General features: G+C 38.2%; 1 protein-coding gene across 17 annotated transcripts in view; it reads left to right on the forward strand.

The window, feature by feature from the left end:
• Positions 1–26,497, forward strand: part of LOC100499182 (uncharacterized) — a 300,507-nt gene that overhangs the window by 118,718 nt on the left and 155,292 nt on the right. For 12 of the 17 annotated variants that reach the window (XM_032602048.1, XM_032602046.1, XM_031930110.2 and 9 more), the window contains 1 exon segment: positions 9,533–9,687. The exons of the other annotated variants lie outside the window; for them this stretch is intronic. In XM_032602048.1, coding sequence (XP_032457939.1) covers positions 9,533–9,687 — 155 coding nt within the window. 17 annotated transcript variants of the gene reach the window in all.

Genomic DNA, 26,497 nt, shown 5'->3' on the forward strand with positions numbered 1-26,497 from the left:
TCTTCGACGAGCAACAGGTTCACATGTTTATCTTTCTTTGAAGCTGTCGAGTGACATGGCGACACGTTAAATACACTACCCTTCTTCTTGAGTATAAAGAGATTTATAGAGACGTTATTCTGCTTCTCAAACTTCGGTATTTGCTTTACATATACTGGGAATTCAATATCTTTGAAGTTCAACTCATTCGCATAGGCTTGATAGTTTGAAACTCGCTGTGCATTTATACCTACAGGATGTAAAGCTGAGAGAATGGCCCATTTAAAGCATTCGTTGTCTTGATTTTGAACATTGACACATGCTCTTTTCTTTTGTATAGCCATTGGTAACTCGATGTATGAAGCAGCTTTCATGGCGCTAAATTTTTTCATATTCACCGTTAAGTTGAGAATGCTCCTTAAAGTCCATCCGGAGTCTCGTTCCTGGAACTCTTCCATATCTCGTTCAATCGGCTGCTTAATCGTTAGCTGCAAATCACTCTTTTAAGTCACTAGTTGCGTAGATTGAAGCAGACTTTGTGTTGAAATATTTCACTTCCACAATTTCTTTATTTTCTTCGACAATCATATACTCTGCAGCGAGAATTGTGTCAACTTTTATCGTCTTATGCACTAGTAACGCTTCTTCAATTTTCAACATAAAGAGAACACGTGCGTCTTCCATGAATGAGATTATGTCCATATGTTTCACGTTTGTTATAACTCCAGTTTTGAGATTATTTTTGAATGCTGATTTAGTATCATCCCACGTCACACTAGGAGTAACCCCTTCAAGTCCACTGCCAACTTTTAGTAAGCAGTTGTTGAGTAATCGATGAATACTATAAAGTTGACCACACGAAATTTGACATGTCTTTTTCTTATAAATATTTAAGGCTGATGACTCTATCAATTCTTTCACTTCACTAATAGCTTTAGAGGTTAAGTCAATCGATCTTTGCAAGTCGCTAGAGTTTAAGTCTCCATCACAAGCATATTTTACAATACGCCACAACTCTTTCACTATGTCTACAAATTCGTTTGTTAAATCCATTTTTTTTACTCACTTATTAATGGAGAAAATGATGTTCGGCAGTTTTTTGGACAGCAATTCGTCGTTCGACAGTTTTGTTAAAACGTTGCACTATTTTCACTTATCACTTTTTAGGTTGTCTAGCAGAAATTTGTCGTTCAGCAGCGATTCAACGTCTGATAGCGTTACACTTTTTCACAGCACTTGTCACTTTTTACACTTCCTTTAATGATTCAGCATCCACCAGATTGTAGTTCAGCAGTTAAGAAGTTCGTTGTACACTTTCGTTCGATGCTCTCTTGGCACTTTTACACAAAACTTTTTATATAACTTGTCACTTTTTACACAGCAGCTCCTTACTCCACGAGTCGATGAACAATAATGATTTTTTAAGCATCAATTTTTTCTTAAGTAGAGGTCTCCCCACTATAATGCAGTAGAAAAGCTGTAATGCTGATTGGTTCGTAAGAATGTAGAAGGGGAAGCATTGATCTGATTGACTAAGAGGAAAGTGGAGGGGGAAGTTGTCATCTGATTGGTTGACTAGCTCTCGCAAGCAGTATAAAGAGGATCCAGATACGTTTTAATAATCATTTCGCCATGGCCTACGTAGTAGATATCCAAGGCTTCAAGAGCACTTGCAACGAGTTCATCTTCAAAGAAGTAGCGATCGTTGCTCTCAAGGAAGATGCAAATCTTGCTCTTTCGACCACCGTACTCTTGGAACACCCTACTGAGATGGAGAAAATGTGAGAACCGGTGGTTAGAACACAACTATCTAGGAATCTCCTGGAACGATGGAGAGATACCTTACGAAGATACCTTATGTCTTTGACCTTGGTGAAATGAGATGTCCATCTTTGAAAGAGCTACGAAAGAAGAGTTATACAACATGCAACAATCACAAACTATGTAAAACACCGGTATGTGCAGCTGAAAGCGCATGCGCACTGAAGTCTTGGGTACTTGGACAGAAACCAAAAATATTAAAGCATTTTTGATGATGAACTACATATACCGATAGAGATGGGTAAAGAGCTCTGTGTCTGTTTTCAGCCTGAAATCAGTGATAACGTTTCCTGCATATACCGACAGAGCGTTCGGGGTCTCTTTTCATCCTGAAATCAAGTATCAAATTTAAACCAGATGTAATACTATGATCAGATATGACGATTTTCTCTATATGTATAATTTTGTTTAATTTTTTTATTTAAAATTACAGCAAAATTAATACGCTGATATAAAGTTAAATCTAAATTTTATTCAACGTTTATATATACATATAATTTTTTATTCAGGCTTATTTTATTCATTTTACATTAACACATTATTTCAATGTACACCCACCGTTAAATGAAACTTTGGATTATCCCGCTCGTATGTGAAGTGTCATGGCCGATGGGTAGAATATCCAAAGATGGCTGACGGGTGGGGTATTCAAAGGTATAAAAAGACATATTTAATTTTTCAATTATTTATTAAAGGCTATAGCCGGGTTACTATGGTGAAATGGCCCCCTTGGAAAATGTATATATGTTATATACCATTCGATGGGGGATAAAAAAAAACTCCCATAGCCAAATTTTTAGCTCTCTGCCTAGTGCGCATGCGCAGTAACGTCGATAAACGTGTTTTTTTGATTTTATTTTTTTCTGAAGTCCCTATAGGATAAAAATTTTTTTAAAAATTCACATTGGTGTATTTTTATGTCATGAATAACTGCAATTTTTTTGGGATTACATAACCTCAAATATCGGATCTAAAAAAATTATTAAAGTTTTCAATCGATATTTTGACCCCCTTGTTTTTGAGGTGCAACTTTTTAAGTAGACTTTTTTTGTGTACTTTTTCCCGTTCTTTACGATGGCACTAACGTTTTTTCCTTAAAAATGGTGGCACAACTCGATTTGAGCCAAAAACTGATTTTTTTGCCATTTTTTCACGTTTTTAGCTGGTTATGTTACAATTTAGTTACTAAAGTGACTCCTTTTGAGTAGTTTTGCATATCTTCCCATGAAAACATAATCAAATGAAATATTTTGTTCGCTCCAAGCCGTATTTTTTATATTATCTTACGTTTTCAATGATGGTCTTATCAGAATTTGAGGTAATAAAGGGTTTCTCTCTATATATAAAAAGAATATCGCCGCTGTCAGTGTCTGCTTTTCTCTTTAACCTAAAAATGCCCTCATTTGAGTGATTTAACGCCGAAAAAGGCCATTTTTGGTACCATGTAACCCAAAACTAACCTAAAAATGTCATAATGCAAGGGTTTTCACGCAAAAAAGCCTGTTTTTAGCTAAACATAGCCTTGAAATCGATCGTTTGAGGGTACTTTGGTCTTAAAAAGGCCATATTTGGCTTATCTGCCTCTACTTAATTGATTATTCAAAATCTATTGACAGTAATAATTATCAGGTAAAAAGGAATTGAAGTTAAGTATGTTCAATTCGTACAAAGTATAATTTATTATCTTCATAGGCTATTTAAAATAAATTATGGAACGTATACAAGTAGCTTTTTAAAAATAACGAATGTTCACAATAGAAAAAATGATTCACTCATCATTGTCACTATCTTCATCAATACACACTTCAATTTGATCATTAAGAAACATTTTAAACAGAATTTCAGCTGGTCGTATGATTTTTGATAAATATCTTCCATGTGAAAGATAATAGATTATGGCAGCAATATGCGCACAACATCCTATAGTACGGTTACCGTTAGCACAATCACAACAGTGTCTTAAGATGCTAGAATAACCAATACCATTTGGTTTATACTCAACGAAACATTTGTATTGTTTTCTGTTAATATGCCTGGATTGAACTTCAAGTTTGAGAATATTGTTAGTCTCTTTTGAATATCCAATCTTCAAATTATTATCTGCGTCAAGCATTTCCGCTAAGTAAGATATTGTCTGTTTAAGCTGATATGTTCCTGTAAACAGAATTTTCAAATCTTTTATTGTTAATTCAGGAAAGTCTGGTAAATCATCCGAAGTTATTATTTTAAATGGTAGTTTCCGACGACTCCATCTTTTGTCTGCTACTAAAACTGCTAATGTATTTTCAACATTTTTTCTAGATTGCATAGCACTAAATATTTCATCTTGCATGTCTTCATCAGAATCTAGGCGTTTGCCAAACAAGTTATTTAAGTAGCAAGAAATTTTACAATAAGATCCAGTATTTTTCACCATTGTATTATCAAGTTTGTGATCTAATAACCTATATTTTTTCTTTTGAACTCCGTGCACTGCTTCAACAACCCATCGCAGTTTTGTCGTGAATCTTGTTTCATTTGATTCTTGCGTAGAAAGTTGAGATATTGAACCTTTGAGTGCAGGCATCAAAACAATATAACCCATATTTTCTAATTTTTGTTTAATGTCCCTGAAACCTCTATCCAGTATAAAAATGTCCCCTTGGCGAAGAAGTTTCTGTAAAATATTCTGCTTCTCTTCCAATATTTCAATCAGTATTGTAGCATCATTTTTATTTGCAAGATATGGACCTAACTGGTCAACAACATAACCATTAGTAGTACATATAGTAAATGGTTTAGTCAGAGGAACTTTTTTTTGGCCTGAATAAGATTTTCTTTGGTACTCGTTATTAGAGCTTTTTTCATGCCTTATATAAGTACCATCAGCAATCAAAATAAGTTGTTTACCAGGATGTAATTTCTTTGCCATATTAGAAGTTTGATTTTCAATCAATTCATTTCTGTCTACATTTTCTAATCCAAAGTGTTTTGGTAGTAAATCTTTTTCGAAAGATAATAATACTGATTGACAAAAACGAGATACTTGTTGATCGCTTTCAATGTCAAATATTGTAGAGATGAGCGAGTTAGAATTCCCAGAGCGCATTTTGAATAAAAATACGACAATGGCTTGTGTCGCTGTCCTTACACAGGAATTCTTCAGAGAAGTGAGTTGATCTTTAAGATAATTAATATTTTCCCACGTTAATCCCGTAAAAACTTTCAATTTTTTTTCAGGCATGGAAAATTCAGCTACTGTATCTAATAAAGTTTCGTCTGCTTTCATTGATAATTGACTCAAAAATTGTAGTAAGTCATCAATATATACCGTACTTGTAGTGGAAAAAATATTAATTTTATTTAGTTCATCTTCATAAAATCTTTTTTTAATTAAATGTGTGCTACAGCATCTATTGCCATGTGGAATAAAAACATTCATTTTACTATAAACTTGAATTCGGGCCTCTAAAGGAACTAATATATTATTAGTCTGTTTTTGGTACTCACAAACAAAGCAATATTTATGTGTCGCAATCGTCCTTTGAATAAGTAATTCCGTGGTTGCTCGTACTTTTTGTTCCTTTATTGTGTATACAGATGATTGTGTACTTTCCTGAGATGATGAAGTGACAGTTAGCTGAGAAAATGATTCAGAAACATTTGAATCTTGAGACGAAGCAGTTGCTGGAACATTAACCTTTTTAGGTTTAGAGCTTGATATGTATTTGGCTAATCGCTTTCTACATGAATCACAAATTACATCATGGATGTAAATATCTTTATTTGATAATTGTTTAGCATATTCGATTTCAACTTCAGATTCGATTTCCTTTTCTCGACCAATTGATTTTCTAATATAAATATTACACATGGCACATCTTCGATCATCGCGTTTCCTGATGTTATCTGACTCTTCATTACTATTAGATGCCATATTTATTTAACCATTAGACAAGAAGATCACTTCTGAAATAATAAAATATAAATATTTTACAATACATTTAAAAATGCTGTTAGTTAGTTTTTAAAAATCTAAAAAAATTGTTTGCCTTTTTTTAAATTAAAAACTAGAATGAATAATAAATATTACAAAAATATTATAATCTAAGTTCTTGTATAATCCAGTTTTCTCAGTAGCTTTACATGAAAAGTAAAAAAATAATATTGCCTAGTAAAAGTGAAATAAGTTGTATTTCATTTATAAGTTTTTTAAGCAAATAATTTTTTTTTGTCATAAAAACTGTATTGAAGTGCTTGCACCTAGTGATTTTATAAAATCAACAAACCTATGAAATTATTATATTCAATTTGTTTTTTTGTAAAAATATGTTCTTGTATCTAGACATGAATAATAGTGTATTTTAAAATAAATAAATAATGTTGTTTTTAATGATGTTTCATATACGTATGTGTTTAAAGCATAGGTTAGCTTGTGTTTACTTTATTCATTTTACATTTTTTTAACTTAAAAGTTAATTGACAATTAATAAGTTCGCATCCTATTAGTTCTATTTTTCATTTTTATTATTTCTCATGTATTGTTTTTATGTAAAACCAAATATTTTTTCTCATCTCATAATAATTAACTATAGTAAAAATCACATCATATATAGTCATATGCAGATATTTATGTGCATTTTTTATTAATTTGACAGTATTTTATACATAAACAAATTAATTATTGTTCAAGACTTTCTATATTTTATCAATTTAATCATACTTGTATAATTAATATACCGCATTACATCAAAACATGCAACTCATCAATCGTCAAATCCGTTTCTAGCAAAAGTTTATTGTCATATTTTATTCAAATGTTTTTCCTTCTTAATTTTATTTAGTTAATAGTTTCAACAACTTTATGTTTAACTAATTTCTCATTTTACTTTATGTGATTAGCCTAAATTGGTTAAGTTAAATAGATAAAGACTCGTTCCCCTTACATGCATTGTACGTATATCTATATCTATAGGATTGAAAATTCATTTTTATTAATTACTTTTTTGTTAGCTTATTGATTTAAAATCTGATTGCTATTTTTGTTTTAGGATAAGATCGGATCTTTATGCGAGTACTAAAACAGTTTATAATTTAATGTTGGTTTAAACTTTTGATTTTATGCAAGAATTTAATAACGTACACAACATGTTTTTCTTATTTAGCGTATAAAAAGGTCTAATAATTATCTGTTATTATTATTACATTATTATATTATTATATTATATTATTATATTATTATATCATATTATTATATTATTATATCATATTATTATATTACTATATTATCTGTCATTATTTTTGATACAATTACTCTTAATACTACAGAATTTATAATAAAAATTTTATTTTTCTACCCATTAATAAGTCTTACTCTGCATATACCGGTAAAATACAAGTGTATTTATTATAAATACATGGGAGATTTTTTATTTATCAGTAGGTTGGTTACAGTATTTTTTTCAAAACTCAAAGTGTCGGCATAAAAATAACATTTTAGATATTAATAATAGGTTTTGATTTTAAAGAAGTTATTTAACAAAATATTAATTTATTGTGTAATATGTATTAGAAATACATATAACCCTAATATCAAAGCATATAATCTGTGATGTCAAAACTTTTGAAAAACTTTGTTAAATCTTCATTTTTTTAAAAGATATGTAAAATATATAGTACTCACTTTAAATATACAAGATTGTTAGTTTTGAAGTAAACAGCAGAAAGATTTAAAGTAGCCGCGTCAGCCTTCGGTTCCAACTAACTCCAATGTATTTGAAAATAAATACTTAACTACTTTATTATTTTTTCTAGTATTGCTATCAATTATCAGTCAAAAGCCGAAATAGTAAAAAGAAAAATCGAAACAATTTTTATTTGCTAGATTTTAATTTACTTTAAAAGTTATAAACTTATACTAACAGCGTTTTCACCATTCACTTGTATTAGTATATTATGGAGAAAGTACAATTGAGTCCGTCGTCCCGTACCGACCTCGGGACATACCGTCTGAAATAAGCTGTTTTTACGGGATTGGCTAATTCTGTACCGTCGATTGGGTTATCGAACAGAATTAGCCAATAATATAAAAGTGACTTATTTCAGACGGTATGTCCCGGGGTCGGTACGGGACGGGACGGGACGTATTGTACTTTCTCCCTTATATAGACAATTATAAGAAAAAAAAAAATTAGTTTTGAAAAAAACAATGTTGGCCATTGGTTTGCGCATCGTTTAATTAATTAAGAAATCAAAATACTTTATTTGTTTATGCTCCTGATAATTCTTAATTTTATGATTGACCATTCACTACGCAGATCGTCTGCATTGCAGCCGCCGCGTCAACCGCGCGGCCAAGCATAACCTTATATTATAAATAAAAATAAACAATAAACAAAAAAGTGCGACAGAGACAATACTTTCGACCAATCACAGAACGTTTAAAAAGAACATAACATTAGCCATCAGTTTTATAATAAGGTGATATCACAATTCTGATAAGACCATCATTGAAAACGTAAGATAATATAAAAAATACGGCTTGGAGCGAACAAAATATTTCATTTGATTATGTTTTCATGGGAAGATATGCAAAACTACTCAAAAGGAGTCACTTTAGTAACTAAATTGTAACATAACCAGCTAAAAACGTGAAAAAATGGCAAAAAAATCAGTTTTTGGCTCAAATCGAGTTGTGCCACCATTTTTAAGGAAAAAACGTTAGTGCCATCGTAAAGAACGGGAAAAAGTACACAAAAAAAGTCTACTTAAAAAGTTGCACCTCAAAAACAAGGGGGTCAAAATATCGATTGAAAACTTTAATAATTTTTTTAGATCCGATATTTGAGGTTATGTAATCCCAAAAAAATTGCAGTTATTCATGACATAAAAATACACCAATGTGAATTTTTAAAAAAATTTTTATCCTATAGGGACTTCAGAAAAAAATAAAATCAAAAAAACACGTTTATCGACGTTACTGCGCATGCGCACTAGGCAGAGAGCTAAAAATTTGGCTATGGGAGTTTTTTTTTATCCCCCATCGAATGGTATATAACATATATACATTTTCCAAGGGGGCCATTTCACCATAGTAACCCGGCTATAGCCTTTCTCAAATTTCTCAAATTTTTCCAATTTCTCAAATTTTTCAAATTTCTCAAATTTTTCAAATTTCTCAAATTTTTCAAATTTCTCAAATTTTTCAAATTTCTCAAATTTTTCAAATTTCTCAAATTTTTCAAATTTCTCAAATTTTTCAAATTTCTCAAATTTTTCAAATTTCTCAAATTTTTCAAATTTCTCAAATTTTTCAAATTTCTCAAATTTTTCAAATTTCTCAAATTTTTCAAATTTCTCAAATTTTTCAAATTTCTCAAATTTTTTAAATTTCTCAAATTTCGCAAATTTTTTGTGCACGACTTACAATGCATGATCCGCTACCCAACTTTCACGCATAAAAAAAATCCCTTTCATGCCCTTGTTGGAAAAAACACGGCGTGTAACACGGAAATAAAAGCTATGTCAAACTCGGGTGAAGTGTTTTCAGCACTCGTCTACGTCTCGGGCGCCCTCGACTCCGACTCGTGCTGAACACATCAACCACGCTTGACATAGCTTATTTTCTCCCCTTGTTGCACAATGTACTATTCAGTTTTGTTATACTTAGTTTGACGATTTATCTTTGTTTTAAAGGCTTTTGATAAAATATAATTTAACAAAAATTTATGATTTTTCTGTACGTTCAAAATAGCAATTCACTAGTACTCCAATAACGGAATCCGCTATTGATGACGCAGATGATTCAACTTACGAAACAGAAGATAAAGGGAGCAAAATAATGAATATTTCTGTAAGTTCTTTGAGGATTGATCTGATGTTAAAGACTGGACTCAGAATGTCTCGAAAGTGAGTGGAATGTACCTTTTCAAAATTAATAGTATATTTCGTAACAGATGCATAAAATTTTACATTCCTATTTGATTGCTTAGCATCTGTGCTAATGTAATCGATCAGAGTAATTAAGCATGACACAAGGTGGCATCTGTTTTAGAAACTATATATTTTTATAACAGGTACATAGAATTGCAACTTTGACGAATGCTAATATAAAAATATTATTATGTACCAAAACTTGGTAGAAAAATAATGGCTTACTTTTATAATTAGTGACAATGTTTTTTATTACGCTTTAATTCAAAAACTCAAATAGCCTTTCTTGAAACAATAGAAGAGCTAACTGACTTCATTATGGCTTTATGATAACGTAGAATAGGTGCGGAAATGTTATACGTGCCTTCAAATTCCAAAATTACAATAAAATAAAAAAGCTTGAAGGATTCCATTATAACGAAATAGTGACGGATCGCGGGCTTGAACCAAGATTCTCTGGCTCGCAAGGCAGAAGCTTTTTCGTCGCGCTACGACCGCCACCTACATTGCACTTTTCTTCTGGATAAATGTTTTTTTACATCTTGATTGCTTTTTTCAAAACCTTAAGTAGTACCCTGGCACCATGAAGAATGCGAACAAAGCTGAACTTTATCCCCCAACCAAGCTATCGAGGGTCAAGGTCAAGATTGTTTACTCTCCATGGCGCCATTTCTACTTTGGAGAGTCATTCTCCCCCCTCTTCGTCTATCCGAAGTGCCTCTGATTTTTAAAGGCACTTTGGAAAGAACTGCCTCTCATCTTTATCTAAAGTGCCTCGAGTTTTTCAAGGCGCTTTGGAGAGAACATCTCTCTTTCTCTCTCTCCATCTCCCCCCCTCTCTCTCTCTCTCTCTCTCTCTCTGGTGAGTCACTTTGACAGCTTTTCATTCTGCTCCTACTTTAGCACTGCTTTTCTGCCGCTTCTTGCCTTCGGGCCCTCTTTTGTTGTAGATTGTTGCACGCTCTTTTTTGCAACCTTTACGACGATATATAAATCGCTGAAGGTTGCAATTTATTTTCAACATCTTTTCTGCACAAACTTTCTGCACGGCTTCTAACATCAAAATCTACTCGGCTCGGCTTGGCTTGGTTTCCCGCTCGCACGGCGTCTCTCTCCGCTCCTAATCAACATCGAGGAGACATCTACCGCATCGAGGGAGAACTTCTAAGGCGTCTGCACATTGTTTGAGGTCGGTGCTTTCTCGCTCTTTACACTAACGCTCCATCTAGCCGTAAGAGTTATAACACCGACTCTACCACTCTGTCGATAACTTAACATCACATCACGAATTTCTGCTCTACCGACTGCCAGTAAGTTATCGACGAAAATGAGTGAAAACGGCGAAAAGAGCGGGGAAGTGCCTTTTCGGCAATGCGGCAGCTGTAAACAGCCTATTCAGCACAAGGAGCCGAAAAGGTATGCTTTTTGCAAGCTCCATTACCACGTCAAATGTCTGAACTCCATCAACATCAAGACAGTCGTGGTAAACGATAGGCAGTTTATAGCCTGTCCTCCCTGTGCGGACGCCAAGGGTGCCAAAGCGGGGCCCAGGTCAACATCGGCGGCGGGGGTGACTGCGACAACAGCGGCTAAGACCACCCCAAAACAACCGGGGATTAAGAAGACGAGATCGGCACCACCATCAGCCAACACTTCACGAAGTACTTTACCAGCTCGCTCATCACCAACCATCGAAGCTGCATTGAAGGACATTCGTGAAGCTCTCGATGACATCCGCAATGCTCATGCGGAAGCCATCCAGACACAAAACATCGTGTCGGAGAGGATCTCGAGAATTGAGCAACGTCTTAGCCCGCTGGAGAAGCGCCTAAAGGCCCTCGATGAGCTGCCTGCACTCAAGACTCGCATACTTAATGCTGAGTCCACCATCACCGAGTTGCAGGCGCAAGTCCAATATCTCTCATCGAGGCGCCCAGCATTGCAGCAGGACAACAACAACAACAGCAACAACAGCAGCAGCGCTGCGGAAATTAGCAGCCTCCGCAGTGAGCTGGCTGAGGTCAAACGACGGCAGGAGCAGACCTCAAATAGTGTTGTTGTTATCACGGGCTTGCACTACACCCGTGAGACCTCGCTGCATCTTCTCGCGTTTGCAGTCATAAACGCACTTGACCCTACGGTCCTGCGGAGAGATATTGCATCCGTCAGGGTCATGGGTAGGCTCGATGCACCCCGGAACACCGCCAGGAGTGACGGCAGATTGCCACCACTGGCCGTCACCCTCTCGTCGAGTGCACTAGCACGAGCAATCGTCGTTGCCAAAGCTCGTAAACGCAAGCTCCACACCAACGAGCTGGACGCAACCGTGATGGAGGAGGCCAAAGCTCTGAGCCCTGACCACCAAGGGCTCATAAACATCAATGAGCTACTCCCCACCGACGTCCACAAGCTGCGTTCACGGGCTAGGCTGGAAGCCAAGAGGAGGCAGGGCTGCCGAACGTTCGTCAGGGACGGGAGACTGTTCGTCCGCTGCAACGATGACAACGAGCGTGCCACCGTCATTACTACCGACGCCGAGCTGGATAATTTTTTAGCTCGGATCCCGCTCGCCGTAAACATCACTCCACAATGAAGCTGCCACACATACATTTCATCCCACCACGTCCGCCATCAAGCTCATCCGCCGTGTCTTCATCGGGTTCTAAGGTATCTCTGTCTGAAGGTCTAAGGGTCTGTCATTTTAATGCGAACTCTCTCACGGGTCACATTGAGATGATCAGGCTCTTTTTATCCACTCGCTCTTTATTCCACGTAATAGCTGTTACTGAGACCTGGCTAAGCGAGAAGGTGACATCCATCCCTTCGCTGGATGATTACCTGCTCTACAGACGAGACAGAAACAGAAACGGTGGAGGTGTGGCCCTCTATATACACAAATCTCTGACGGTTAGTGTTATTTCAACATCCGACGGTGAATGGTCCGGCAAGCCAGGCAAGTCTGAATACCTCTTTTGTGAGATATCGGCCAAGGGAGTTTCTCCCATCTTCGTGGGGGTTGTGTATCGTCCACCTCATGCTCCTTTTTTCCAAGGCTCTAACTTTATTAACGAACTAACAACTCACATGCACAACTACTCCACGAAGGTTATAATGGGGGACTTTAACTCTGACCAACTATCCTCATCTGAAGATGCCAATTTCATCAGGGCCTTCATTGATGAGAACTCCCTTTCGTCCGTTCCCTATGGTGCCACACACCATAAACAGGGTTCTGACACCTGGCTTGATCTGTGCCTAATCGACGAGCAGGATCGCCTGCAGTCATACTGGAAGACAAACGCACCTTTCATCAACGGACACGACCTTATCACGGCCACTCTCGACGTACAGATTCCACGCTACGTACCAAATACATACTCATACAGAAACTTTAAAGGAATCAGCGCTGAGAAGCTGAGAGACTTTCTTAGCGATTGTGACTGGTCATCTCTCACCACCTCATCACTTGACGACTGCATATCTTTACTCAACGCTAACCTCACTAACGCCATCAACCACCTCGCTCCATTGCGGACTGTGACTCCAGGACGACAACGTCACCCGTGGTACACTGCGGCTCTTCGTGGCCTTGTATCCGAGAGCAATAGACTTTACAGGCGTTTCAGGGACTCCAGGCTCGAATCAGATCGACGCGTTTACAGATTAGCTAGAGACTATGCTCACAAACAAGTCGAGGAGGCCAGGCTGAATTATTACTATTCACGCCTGCCCACCTTGACTGATATTGCTGAGATCTGGAAAGAGCTGGAGAAACTTGGAATTTCTGCCACCAAGGCCCCCTTACCATCTAGATTCACCACAGATGAACTCAACACGCATTTCAGCGCGATCTCAAATGATCCGCTGGCTCCTGCTGTTGAGGATTATCTTGTTACCCTGGAAAGTCTTGACCTCCCGGAACATTTCGAATTCAAACCTATAACGGAATCGGACGTGTTGGCTGCGGTGTCGCACTTTGACACTCAGGCCAGGGGGAGCGACGGCATCCCACAGGTTGTCATCTCAAAAGCTTTGCCGGTTCTTGCTCCCTTACTAAGTCATATTTTCAACCTGTCCCTTAGCGAACCCTGCTTCCCATCTGCCTGGAAAATGTCACTTGTGCGCGCACTCAACAAAGTCAGCTCACCAACAGCCCTGACTGATTACCGTCCGATTTCACTTCTCTGCTTTCTCTCCAAGGCTCTGGAGTGGCTAGTGCATAGGCAAGTCTCAGAATACCTTGAATCAAGGCTATTACTAGATAACCTTCAAACAGGCTTCCGCACTGGTCACAGCACTCAGTCTGGCCTAATTAAGCTAACTGATGATGCCAGAGCTGGGATAAACAAAAAGAAAGTAACACTACTCCTTCTCTTTGACTTTAGCAAGGCGTTTGACACTGTGTGTCACGTCAGGCTCCTGAGAAAGCTATCCACCTTCGGCTTCTCAAAGCAAGTCATCCGCTGGTTTGCCTCCTACCTCTCTGGTAGAGAGCAGGCCGTCGTTGGTGACAATAACGAACGTTCCTCTCCTCGGCGTCTCAACATCGGCGTTCCGCAGGGGTCCGTTCTGGGTCCACTGCTGTTTGCATTGTACATCAATGACATCGGTTTCTGCCTTGATACCGATGTTTTCCATCTCATCTACGCGGATGACTTGCAAATTTACAGTCAATGCCACCTCGAAGAGCTCGATTCTTTATCAAACAAGATGAGTGCCAATGCTGAGAGGATTACTGGTTGGGCTGCACAGAATAAGCTAAAACTTAATGTTGCTAAAACTAAAGCAATTGTCCTGGGCTCTCCCTACTACATAAACGCATTACCCTCAACAGCTAACACTTTCATTAACATAGGGGGTGCCCAGGTCAGCTTTGAATCTTCCGTGCGTAATCTGGGATTGGTGCTCGACTCTAAGCTTACGTGGAGGGAGCATATTACACAAGTGTGTAAGCGTGCTCACACACTAATGTACGTGCTTTACTTTTTCAGGAAAAGCACCAATCTCAGGTTGCGCAAGCACTTAGTGCAGGCCCTCCTGTTTCCTCTTATAGACTACTGTTCCCTCGTATACTGTGACCTGACGCAGGAACTCGACCTAAAACTTCAGAGGCTCGTGAATACAGGAATTCGGTACATCTATGGTGTAAGAAGAGATGAGCACATTTCCCCATACAGGTGGGAGTTGCAGTGGCTAACCACTGCCGGACGCAGGAAGTATTTCACTGTTTGTTTCCTAAGAAAAATGTTTAACACAGCCGTACCATCATACGTACTGGCATACTTTGACTTCCGCGTGACACTTCGGCCTGTTAGGGGGGAGGTGATACCTCTGGATATTCCGACATTCGCGACGGAGACGCTGAGGAACTCGTTTCATATCAGCGCCTCATATCTATGGAACAACCTACCATCTCACATTCGTAACACTACATCTGTCTCAGGTTTCAAGAGACTAGCTAAAGAGCACTTTCTTGAGCTTGAAAACACAAACACTTGAATTCGCTTGTACACATTCACTCAAACGCACACACACACACGCCTGTACACACTCACGCAAACGCACACACTCACACACTCTCGCTTGACCCATCTTCACATTATCATACTTTCACAATACACATTTTTGCTGTACTACTATTGCTGCTGTATACAATTTATCGTACAACATATTGTACGTCAAATAAATCTAATCTAATCTAATCTAATCTAATCTCTCTCTCTCTCTCTCTCTCTCTCTCTCTCTCACTCTCTCTCTCTCTCTCTCTCTCTCTCTCGACTGAGAGCGACTGACAGGGCGACTTCTTAATATGATGGCGTCCCGACGGCTGACTGACGAGTGATGTGGGGGATCTTTATCAGCGTTACAGATACTCACACGCGCGCGCGGGGGGATCCGCGTGAGGATGCCGATATCCTGTATGTGGTGCGTCCCCTGGGTGGCGGATAGCCGAAGGGTAGATCAGAAATAAAATATGTTTTGCGGACCAAACAGGATGCTGGAAGAAACGCCGAAAATATATCGAACATGGACAGTGAGTTAATAACATTATTACCACAAGTGGGTTAAGCCACAGAGCCCAGTCCCGCCGCCGATCCCGATCGATGAAAGCCCCGGTGATCGGCGCTGGTCCCATGGAGATTGGGGAGGGAGGGAGGCAAAACCACAAGGTCGTGAAAACAAGTCAAAGAGAAGAAAGGAAAGGGAAGGTAAAGCAAGAACCATCATTATCAGGGACCCAAACTCACAATCCGACTACGCAAGGCGATTACTGGACGATCCTAAACGATACGATCAGGGAAACAATCAAGTACGCCGAGCACAAAACCAACGTGCACTGGCCGATCAAAACGGGCCTCGCAAAGGCGTTGGAAGAACTAGGGAAGATAGAGAAGAAAAGTACGTTCCATTTAATGGCGTCAGAGCTTCACTTAGGCAGGGAATCTCTTGAACCAAGAACGAGCACCCATGAAAGTTTGGCGAGCATTGTTAGTGCCAGGATCATTGACAGCAACTCGTCAACGAAACAAATTGCAGAATACAGAAAGTCTCGGCAAGAAGTCATACAACCGCGTAACAAAGAAGAGGAGTGCATAGGAAAGCTAGAGAAAAAAGTAGACGAACATATCAGACACTGCCAGTCCGCACCAAAGGATGTAGGATGTATCGCAAAACGGGACGAACAACAATAAAAAGTGTCCCTGGCGTTACAAACCAGAATAGGACCAGCAAGGACGGACCGAAGTGGGCAAGACTCCTAGACCGGATGCTCTAATCATCAAGGCTGCAGAAGGAAAGAGCTATGCAGATATTTTTTCAAAAATAAAAGCGTCCCCTTCACTTAACAAGCTGGGAGATAGCGTAAACAAAATATGCAGAATAGTGGCGGGATATCTTCTTATGGAGCTTAAATGCATAAGAGAAGGCAAAACCTCAGACTTTTAAGAAGCGGTTAAAGCAGTACTAGTAGAAGGCGCCACAATAAAAGAACTACAGCATGAAAAGACCATTGAATAAAAAGATATCTATGCAGAGAGGTCTGCAGAAAGTTTTACAGAAATTTCTGAACTTTCGTATTTTCTGAACTTACGAAATTTCAGAAATTTCGTAAGCAATATCAAATATTTCGCGAATTTTTTGCAGAATTTCTTGCAGGTTTACTGTAAACCAACGTGCACACTGCATTTAGGTTTTCTTTAGAATTTTATGTATGATGTTTTCTGCATGTCATCCAGCTAAACTATCAACTGGTCAACCTCTTCGAGCATATACTACTGGAGGTAGCCACCTTCAGCCCAGACGCGTGAATAGGTGAAGAGAGAGATAGCATGTACTGCAGTAGCAGCCATCTCTCTCCTCACCTATTCACGCTGAATCTGATTGGCTATTTCTTGTCACGTGGGTTTTCAAATCACAAAGAAGCGGGGACGTGGCGAATTGGGCAAACCATCCTACTCGGGATATTTTTGAACGTGTAAAATCTTAAATTTATAAATATAAATACCTTTGGTCGATTTGTAGTATAATCTAAAATTTTTTCAAGAACTTGACAAATCGTGATTACATCTTTCGCAGGTTTTATCAAGCAGAAGTCACAGTTGGAAGGACGCGTCGAGTAACCAATCAGATTCAGCGAGAGAGAGAGATAGCATGTACTGCAGTAGCAGCTATCTCTCTCTTTACCTAGTCACGCGTCCGGCCATAAGGTTGCTACCTCCAAAAGTATATGCTCGAAGGTCAACCTACAGACTGTCATATACATTATCTTACACATAATCCTGTACATTACCTGTATGTTGGCATACAACAACATTTATGAAAAGTTCTGTAGGTTTGTGTGCAGATTATGTTCGTAAGGGAATACTCAAAAGGTAGTTTGGAAATCCGCCAAGGAACAAACCCTAGCTGAGTGGCAAAGACGATGGGACTCCAGTGAAAAGGGGCGATGGACGCATCGCCTCATACAACGTATTTTTAACTGGACCAAAAGACGACACGGGGAAGTAAATTACTACCTTACGTAGTTTTTGAGCGGATATGGGTGCTTTCGAGTATACTTACACTGCTTCAAGATAGAGGACAACCCAAATTAACTAGTATGTTTGGAAGCAAATGATGATGCGGAGCATGTCTTTTGTGACTTTTTGCGATACGAAATGGAACGAGAAGAACTCGAGTGTTACTTTCAGACTAGAGTGACACCTGAGTCAAGGATGACAGCTATACTGACATCAAAGGATGGTTGTTGCTCAGTAAACAACTACGTAAGGACCATTCTCAAGAAGGTTAAAAATAATGAAGAGAAAAGAAGGGAAGGACAAGGCAAAACAGCCGAGTAAAACTATTGCTAGACGAAGGCCACTTAGTAGTAGATACGAAACGCTTCTTGGACCGATGCCGAGGAACGAAGGTTACAGAGTTAAGCTCTACTCTCCTACCCGATGCAGATCAACATAGGAGCTAAGGTTGACTACCTCTAAGTGCTTTTCAGACTAATGCTAAGGAACGTAGGTAACTGAGTTGAGCTCAGACTTCCTTACCTAAAACAGAGGACCGATGGTGTCGGGGTTGAGTCTGTCCAGAGGATGACTGGTCGATGCTGCTCGAAGTAGACGTCTGGATGATGCTGCAAGAAGGAGACGGTGAAACGATATAAATAGTATTTATTTACAATAGATGAAACCCTAATCAATATAATTAATAATAGTACGCCATACCTCGATCGCTGACACTTGCTTGGTTTGTATCTATTGTTTCAAAAATCATTATATATAATCAATTTACTGATTTATTTTTTATATGCGCACATAAAATTTATGTTAATTTTTTTTATGTAATTATTCAATAATTGATAATGTTAAAGATATGTTTTATTTTGTATTTTAAAAAGTGCAAACCTGCTAAAAAGTTAGATACAAGTTTATAGGAATCAATAACATTTCTTATCGACTTTGAGTTTGACTTTTAATAACATTTTTTGCCTTCGAATTTTATTAGACGGGATAAGATTGATATAAGTCGATAATACTCTATATGAAAAATTAGAATAGAAATTGATTGAATTTTAAGAAGATAGGACTATTGCTTCTATAGATATCTTAATATATCTTTAGCTATGAGGAATATGAAGGTTGCTCCTTCCAGGGGTTTTTATACGTAAAGGGAATGAAAGAAATATTAAGAAATACGAAGAAATAATGAGAAACCTCATTATTATTATTCCTTCCATTTCTTATTATTATTTCTCCCATTCCCTTCTACGTGTGATAGCCCTTATTTTTCGCTGTTTTCATAGTAGTCTAGGCGCTAAGCACTTTTCGTCGGGCTTCAATGGCCAGTAGATCACCAAGATTTTTTCTATGTATTTTTGCATCCTGAACATGAATTTCGAGGGTGGAATGCCCAAAAGTGGATAGGTAATTTGTTATTAACAAATTAATTGTTAATATTCAACAAAATTATGTTATTTCAACCCAGAACAAATTTTTTTAGATTCTTTACATGATTCTAAATGGAAAATGTTCTAATAAGATTTTTTAAAAAGGCTTTGTTTTTGAGAAAAAAATTGATCAAGTTTAATAAAATTGAGAAAAAAATTGCGATTTTGACCGGATTTTAGTACTCTTTTACTCGAAAAGAAAGCCTATTTCATTCCTATGTATTTTTTCCTCCTGAACACGAATTTCGAGGTTGGAATTCCCAAAAGTGGTCAGGTAATTTGTTATTAACAAATTAATTGTTAACATTTAACAAAATTATATTATTTTAAACCAGAAAATTTCTTTTAGATTCTTTATATGATTCCAAATCGAAAATGTTCCCATAAGATTTTATGAAATAGATTTATTCTGAGTAAAAATTGATCAAGTTTGATAAAATTGAGAGAAAAATTGCGATTTTGACCAGATTTTAGTATTCTTTTACTCGAAAAAAAGCCTTTTTCAGAAAATCTTATAGGAACATTTTCGATTTAGAATCATATAAAGAATCTAAAAAACTGTTTTTGGGTTGAAATACTTTAAATAAAACAGAATTTTGTTAAATATTAACAATTAATTTGTTAATATCATATTACCTGAACACTTTTGGGCATTCCACCCTCGAAATTCGTGTTCAGGAGGCAAAAATACATAGAAAAAACCTTGGTGATCTACTAGCCATTCAAGTCCGACGAAAAGTGCTCAGTACCTAGACTATAGCTAGAGATATAGTTACCAAAATGAATTCTTAAACTGTTTCATATTACTTAAGCTATTAAAAATATAAAAATTCTGTTGTCTTACTTATCGAAAGTTATTTATTGAAAATAATTGAAAAATTGTATAAAATGCCTCCTAAACTGCCTATTGAAGATAATAAATTTAATTTACCAAATTTTTAATAAAAAAATTTAAATCAGATTCCAAATCTAACAATAATTCTGTTAAATTGAATAAGTTCGATGATTTAATTTAATGGTAATTTAATTTGTTTATTTTATAAACATTTATTTTTAAATTATAATTATATTGTATTAATATAATGTATATAAATAAGGAAATACGTTCATGAAATATTTATTTTTGAAATAAAAAACCAGTAATTATGTAAAGTAAAGTTATAGAAATAATAATCTTTTTTTTGTCTGTATTTATATATTGTTACGTGTGAGGGTCGATGGTTTTGTTGGACACAATAGACTAATCGTATGTAACTGAACGTATCGTGTTAAAGTGATCTCGGAGAATGTGCGTTCTAAGTATACGATCCTATCTGTCGTCTCCGAGTCAAAACTACCTGTCTAGTGCTGGATCGTGAGTCGCGGAATGGAGAGGGAGCGACCGCATGCATCCCCTTTTATAGACTCCCCGGATGGTGTGATTCCTACCCGCGCGGTCGTCCGAAATCGTGGAAGGGAAGTTATGCTGAGTCGAAAGAAACGGGCTTAGGGATGAGTCCTAGCTGTTGCTATGCGCGTATTTAGGAGCCCCCGCCCGCAAACTAAAACTATGCCAATAAAATTCCACGTTAAAAAAAATTGAGATTTTCTCATATGAATTTCCCTTTTACTCTAAGTCCTACAGTATAATCTAGTCCCGAATCAAGATAAAGGCAAGTGAGTCTAGTTTCATACAAAATATGCTAGGTTAAGCTAAGATTTACATGCTATTTCCCTAATTCCCGTGTTGAAAAAATTTCTAAAGTAATTCGCGTTTTTCTTCGGTCACATTAATTTGCTAAGGTTGGTCGAGCGGTTAACAATTTTTGCTTAGGTTGGTCGAGCGGATAACAATTTTTTCTGTTTTTCTGGCGTGTAATTGTTACATTATTGTGTGTAGTGTAGTGAACCGTTGGCTCTGTTTGCGTAGTCCTATTTTACATTATAACTACCTAGCGAATCTCTCTTTCATTTAAGTTTCTTAAAATGTACTCTTGCTTAATCTTATGTTGTGTTTTGATTGGTTATCTTCGTTCTTCTTTGCACCAATCATTTGTAAATTCAACCTTAAGTCTCTTAGCATCAGGGCTGGCTGAAGAAGCCTCCCATTGGCTACGGCCAGCTGCTGTAGGTTTGGGAGGCTGAGGCCTGTTGATTGCATCGGCAGATAGTATGGAAGGCCCTGGTTTGCCATCTCTGGTTGTCTGGCCTCATACATCTATGGGCGCTCTGTGCCGAGCTGTGCATGGGCGTTGTGTCCTGAAATCAATCTATCGCGGTTTAGTAGCGGGACCCCCCTTTTTGTGAGTAATTTCCATATAATTACTTCTATTATGACGAACGTGAGTATGCCAGTCCCGGAGTAAGACACCGTTGACTGAAGGGACGAGAATTCACCGTAAATGTCTTTATATTCGCCTAGCCTTTTTGCCTTATCGTTAATGTCGCGAAAATCCCGTTCCGTTTTTAACGAACGCAAAAACATATTCCTCCTAATGTTTAAGGATTTTGACGTCCCTTTTTTAATCCCCCTAGCGTGTCTTTAATAAAGGCTAACGACGTGTTGCCCGAACTGTTTATCAACGAGGCTATGTCTGATTCCATTTCGTTAAATAGTACCGTCAAATAGTTAACGCGTACTTCGCGCGATGCTACGAGTCATACTGTGTTCGTGTGTGCGGTGCAGCCATGCGGCAGGCGCAGCGTGCGTACGCCGTCAATGTTTATCGTGTTGTCTGTCAGTCGTTTGCAGTTAGAAAATAGTCTCTCTTTTTTATTTGTAGAGAATACCCAAGTGTTCGGAGTGCTTGTACGTACCCAGAATGTGTCCCTTGATTTCATGACTTTTATTTTACATTCCAATAAGTTTATCGGAGTTTCGCCGGTACTGATCTGAATTTCGCAGCTCGCGCCGTCATTGCTTTCGTGAACTGGCTCTGTGTTTCTACATATGTACAATTTACTGAAGTTTTTGCATTTATTCAGTGCATCTAAGGAGATATATGCGTTTGATCCCTGGTCTAGAGCAAAATATTCTGTTTCTGGCTAAATGTAAGCGAATGTGTCTGATGCGTTCAGTCATTTTTGTTTGATCGCCAATACAGAATTCTAATTAATTCCGTAATAGGCATGTCTGCTTCCGTGGATGAAAACTGCGAGTCAGCTACTGATTCTTTAGCGAGGGCTTCTGATTTTTCTATTTGCTCTGGTGTGACAAAGCGTGGGTGTACGAATCCTTGGGTCGCAAGGTCTGGTTTGCTAGTATCTTCGATAGTTGTATCGTATCGTTCGCCGTTATGCTGATTAGTTGCTGGATTTCTTCTCTGGCTTCTTCGTCTAGGTTTCCGAATATCGTACGGCTGATTTTTGCTATCGCTGAGAACCAGGCTCTTTTGATTCTTGGTTTCTGTGTCGTTTCGTAACCTTGTAGTAGCTCTTTTACTTTGACAGCGTTCCTCGCTGTCTCCTCGATTTGCTGACGTTTCTTTGCCAGCTGTTGCTCGTACGGGCATGCTGTGTTTATTTGCGCGCAGAATGTTTTTAATATACCTAAGCTTCCTAATAATTTGTTCCATCTAGAGAAGAATGTCTCAAGGTTTATGCATTGTATCATTTTCCATGATGTGCTGGAGGTTGCCAATGGGTTTAGTTTCTCAACCAATAGTCCTATGGTGATTCCCTCATTGGTTTCCTTGGATGCAGAGCACCTGTAAGAGCGGTGTCTTGTAGTTGCGTTTTTACGGTGTGATAGCGCTGTGATGGCTACTATATTTTGTGTTAGATTGTTATTGTTATTCTTATTTTTCACGCCTGTGGCTGTCATTTTAATTGTATGATCTACTTGTGGGTTAGTAATATTAATCCCTAAATTCCCGTTAAATTTTATTTATTTACTTAAATTATTTGGCTATATGGTGCTAGATGAGGAGCATTATGGGACACCCCGTTATGGGATCCCTTTAATTAGCCAAGGGTTTGAATGCTAGCAAAATATTTATTTGATTCAAAGTTTTAGCCGTGATAAGGCTTTCGTTGCTTATCCGATTCTTCGTGGCTTTTCTGCGCGCTGTCTCTCGGGCGCTCAGATTTCGTGATAAACAATCTTGTGTCGGAGTAGAAGATTATGTCGAATTTGCGCTTTTTACTTTCCTCGCGATTTTTCCTCGATTCTAGTCAGTGTTGTGCCTTAATTTTTTGCTGCAATTTCTTCTCCCGTTGTTGAACATGGCCGTGCAGTTTTGGGGTCCCGGTGTTGAGGAGGTACCGAAAATGGAGGTAAGTGAAATTTTATATTGTCTCCTTTTCATTTGTTCGTCGTCTACTTATCCTGTTTTATTTATATTGTTGTTTCCTTCTTCTTTTCTAGATGCATGAGTCCGATCCCGAGTTGGATGATGATGGCTATGCGTCGGAGGTGGGCTCTGTGGGTAAGGCGGACGAGGAGGTGGAGGTCGACGATCTGGACCCGTGTTATCCCTGTTACGGGATAGCTGGGCCCAGCATCTACATCGATGGCCTGTGTGTCATTTGCCGGCAGCCCTCCACTTCACCTGCCGCCATGGACGTCAAGCGCACGGCTACTGGTGTGCAGGTTGGTGTTAAGATTTTTTTATTCTTCCTACTAATACGTTACTTTCTTTCTCTAGGCATATCGTTTAATCTTTCTTTTCCTTTCCATTTTCAGATCTTACCGTGTCATCCTCGCGGAGAATGAGCCCTCCCCGCGTGGATGGGTGCTCTGCCACCGTGTGGGCTGGGACGCGCCTAAAGAGTCCTGCCTCATCTGCGGGCAGTCCCTGAGCGACCCAGCCTCCTGTCTTCGTCTCTCGGGTTTCGTGCTCGTTTCGTTGGTAATTGAGGGAGCGGTATCAACTAACGATGTCTAGTTAGTCTTTCCTTTCTGTTGGTAATTGCAGTCTTGACTCCGTTGTCCTTTTAAGGCATTAGCCCTCAGCCTGTGATTTTGTGTTTTCTTTTTTTTTTTTTTTGTTAGGGTTAGGGTTGAGGTTTATTAATCTTTCTTTATTTACACCTTTGATCTTATATTTCTCCCCTTTCTCTTTTACTTTCTTACTCTTATCTTTTCCCCAAATCTTTCCTTATTGAGTTCGGGGGCATAGACATTACGTAGGTGTATCTCCCATCGAGTCGTATAGGACTTCTCCTGCGACGACTATTTGCCGTCGGAAGGTCGAGTTTATCATTGTTACTACAGTTCCGCAAGTAATTATTTATTTAAAACCTAGTTCTTGGGATTCTTGGATCTAAGCAATATCTCATCCTGATTATTTCGTTAAATTTTGTTGCTTTATTGATTTTTTGTATATTTTCTACTTGTTTTCCTAGACTGCTCGAACCTTGCGGCGTCCGGGGGTCGATAGATGTTCAATTAAATGTTCCTTTACTTTATGCGGCATCCGGGGGTCGCTAGATGTTCGAGCTTTCCTTATTTGTTTATCATTTAATTATTCGATATAATTATTTCCTGAAATATCATTATTGTTTAATTTACTCTGTAACGTTTGTAATTTTAAGTCGCGTGTGTATATATCCTTATCCTATTACCATGGCTTATATGCTTTTCCTTGTATTTGTATTGTATTTCCTTATCCTAATTCCCTAATATAATTATTTTATTCAAATATTCCCCTTTAACCTTAGTGTTATGCTTTTTTTGTTTAATTTTATTATCATTTTTATTTCATGCTTCTATCTGCACCCTCTTCCTGTTCGATTATCGGTATATATCGTTTAAGCTTATTTATATTTACTATCCGCGTTTTATCCCATTTTTCTATTTTCGCGTTGTGTTGAGTAATAAATAGCTATAATCTCGCAGGGGCCCTTATATTCGGATTTAAACTGGCTGACTTTGGGTTCTTTAAGAACATAGACCATTTCTCCTTCTCTAAAGTGTTGCACATTTAGTTTCCTGTCGTAATAGTATTTCGAGCGGTGTTTTGATTGTACTAGATTCATCGCTGCCATCGTTCTAAGTTGAGCGTGAGCTTCTGTTGTGTCAGCAAGACAGTCGTCGGACGTTTGTAAGTGCTCTCGTGGTGGGAAGCTTGACGGTGTGCGTGCACGTCAGCCAAAGACTAATTCGTGTGGTGAGTCTTAACGGTTTATCCTGTAGGTGTTTCTTTAAAACGATACTGAACATATACGCCTCCCTGTATTTTGTTACGACGATTTCGCCGACAAAACGTTGTGTTTCTAAGAGCTCCTCTGCGTGTATATAGCGCCTTTCTATCAAAGCGTTCAGTACTTCTGTGTCGAGAATCATGTCTTTTGCCAAAATATAAGCAAGGTTGCATTTATGCGCAAACGCGTGATCATTCAGGCTTTGTACCCCAGTGAATAGCTCTTTATCATTAGGATCTCTTTCCAACTCTGGCGAATCTTGTTCTGGTCGCGCTTTATCTATTAAATAGTTCTTCCTGTTCTGATTCAGATTCTGATTCTTCGTCAGATTCGTCCTCTGTTATAATATACGGCGTAAAGTGATTGCCTGCTATGTGCGAGTCGACAAATTCCTTACCCTCGTTTAGATTAAAGTGACAGTAATTATTTCGGTTATTTGTTTGGCAATGTACACATACGTTGTATCTGAACTCCCTCGAGAATACAATATGCAATCCGCGACTTCATACTTGACTTCTAATAGCAAGATGCGGCGTGCCTCTTCTGGATCACCACAGGTTTCCACATGTGGGCTGCACAAGAGTTTATATCTCATTAGACTCGGTGTCATTTGTAGATTTAAGATTTTTATTATTGAGTTGAACAGGCAGTTTCATGGTGGCTCCATGAGTATGTTCTTGTCGTGCGTTAACTTGCCTCTATATCTGTTCCCGTGTATGGTGTCGGGGTTGGCTGAGCCCTGGGTGACTTGCCCATAGTTGCTGCCGTTTGATCGGTTGTTGGTTGATCGTTCAACGAGTCCTCCATTGGCTCTACGGACTTGTCGCAACTTCCTCCCTTTATGGGACTAGTATTATTGTATTTGCTCATATTATGAAGGCGTACGTCGATGTCTCCTTTGGATGCATCTGAAGTGCTGCTCTTACGCAAGGGTTTTGCGTTAGCTTGATCGTCAATTTGCGGTGTAATGTGACAAAAATCTTTCCTTGGTCTGTAGATGGGAAGAGTGTGCTTTAGAGTGCTAGGATAACTATCGTGTGGAGCTAAGGGAACATGTGTGGTAAGAATCGGCTGTGGAGAGTCTATACTTTCGTAAGGTGTTTCTGCTCTGTTTTGGATTTCTCTTATTGACCATCTTTTAGTCGGGTATCTCGTTGCCACTTTGCGCTCCGCTTTCCCATATTTTAATTAGAACTCCTGACTTATCTTGTTTACTTATCTCCT

Source organism: Nasonia vitripennis (assembly GCF_009193385.2).
Source record: "Nasonia vitripennis strain AsymCx chromosome 4 unlocalized genomic scaffold, Nvit_psr_1.1 chr4_random0009, whole genome shotgun sequence".
NCBI lineage: Eukaryota > Metazoa > Arthropoda > Insecta > Hymenoptera > Pteromalidae > Nasonia > Nasonia vitripennis.